The 1109-nt window shown below is 61.0% G+C and overlaps 1 protein-coding gene across 1 annotated transcript in view; it reads left to right on the top strand.

Annotated features, from left to right (window-relative positions):
- AAMP (angio-associated, migratory cell protein) overlaps nt 1-1109 on the top strand; it is a gene marked incomplete at its 5' end in the record, with an annotated part of 3717 nt that overhangs the window by 739 nt on the left and 1869 nt on the right. The window contains 4 exons of the mRNA XM_009076264.1: nt 50-189; nt 297-441; nt 596-679; nt 945-1060. Coding sequence (XP_009074512.1) covers nt 50-189; nt 297-441; nt 596-679; nt 945-1060 — 485 coding nt within the window. The remainder of the gene's footprint in view (nt 1-49; nt 190-296; nt 442-595; nt 680-944; nt 1061-1109) is intronic.

The raw sequence follows: 1109 nt of genomic DNA on the forward strand, positions 1-1109 counted from the left end.
CGTCCTCCACAGCTTGGCCTGAGCAGTCTCTGTCCCCCGACGTCTCTAGGACACAAGGACTCGGTCACCTGCGCTGGCTTCAGTCACGACTCTGTGTTCGTGGCCACAGGTGACATGTCTGGGCTTATCAAAGTGTGGCGAGTGGATGCCAAGGAGGAAGTGTGGTCCTTTGAGGTGGGGGACTTGGAGGTGAGTCCTGGAACCCCTGGTGCCACGGGGAGCTCCCTGGGCAGCAAGCTGGGGATGGCAGGGGGAAGACTACCTTGGTGACACTGTCTGTCCCTCCCTCTGCCCAGTGGATGGAGTGGCACACTCAAGCCCACGTCCTTCTGGCGGGCACAGCTGATGGCAACACCTGGATGTGGAAGATCCCTAGTGGGGACTGCAAAACCTTCCAGGGCCCTGCGTGTCCAGCCACGTGTGGCAGGATCCTGCCTGATGGTGAGGCATGGGCTCACTGGAGTGGGAAGTGTTACCAGTGCTGTGACAGATCCTGCTGCCACCGTCTGCTTTCCTGCTTCTGCCACTCTGTGCTGAGTGGGAGGTGAGGGATGAGAGGGGCTGTGGCTCTATCCCCTGTCCGTGTCTCATCCAGGGAAGAGAGCAGTGGTGGGGTATGAGGATGGGACCATGCGCATCTGGGACTTGAAGCAGGGAACCTCGCTGCATGTCCTGAAAGGTAAGGAAGAGGTTTATCACCTGGGGTGCTCCATAACTGGGGAACAGTCCCTTCCCATGGGCTCTGACCTCTGCCTGGGTGGAGAGGTGGCATCCTCCAAGGGCAGGGGCTGCTGGAGGGAGCCTGGCACTGGTGTTCCCCACTGCTGACTTCTCCTTGCTGCTGGGGTGCTGGTAAGATGGAGGCTGTGGGAGGGTGGGTTTTGAGGCCCACTGGGTGTCCATGGGGAGGACACTAGAGCTGATGCTTGCTGCTCACCCCGCAGGCCAGGACGGCCACCAGGACCCCCTGACATGTGTGGCCAGCAACCAGGACGGCAGTTTGATCATGACGGGCTCTGTGGACTGTCACGCCAAGCTGGTGAACTCTGCCACGGGCAAGGTAGGTCTCTGTAGGTGGGGGCAGAGCCAGGAGTGCTGGGACCCCCGTG

Source organism: Acanthisitta chloris, unplaced genomic scaffold (genome assembly GCF_000695815.1).
Source record: "Acanthisitta chloris isolate BGI_N310 unplaced genomic scaffold, ASM69581v1 scaffold20956, whole genome shotgun sequence".
NCBI lineage: Eukaryota > Metazoa > Chordata > Aves > Passeriformes > Acanthisittidae > Acanthisitta > Acanthisitta chloris.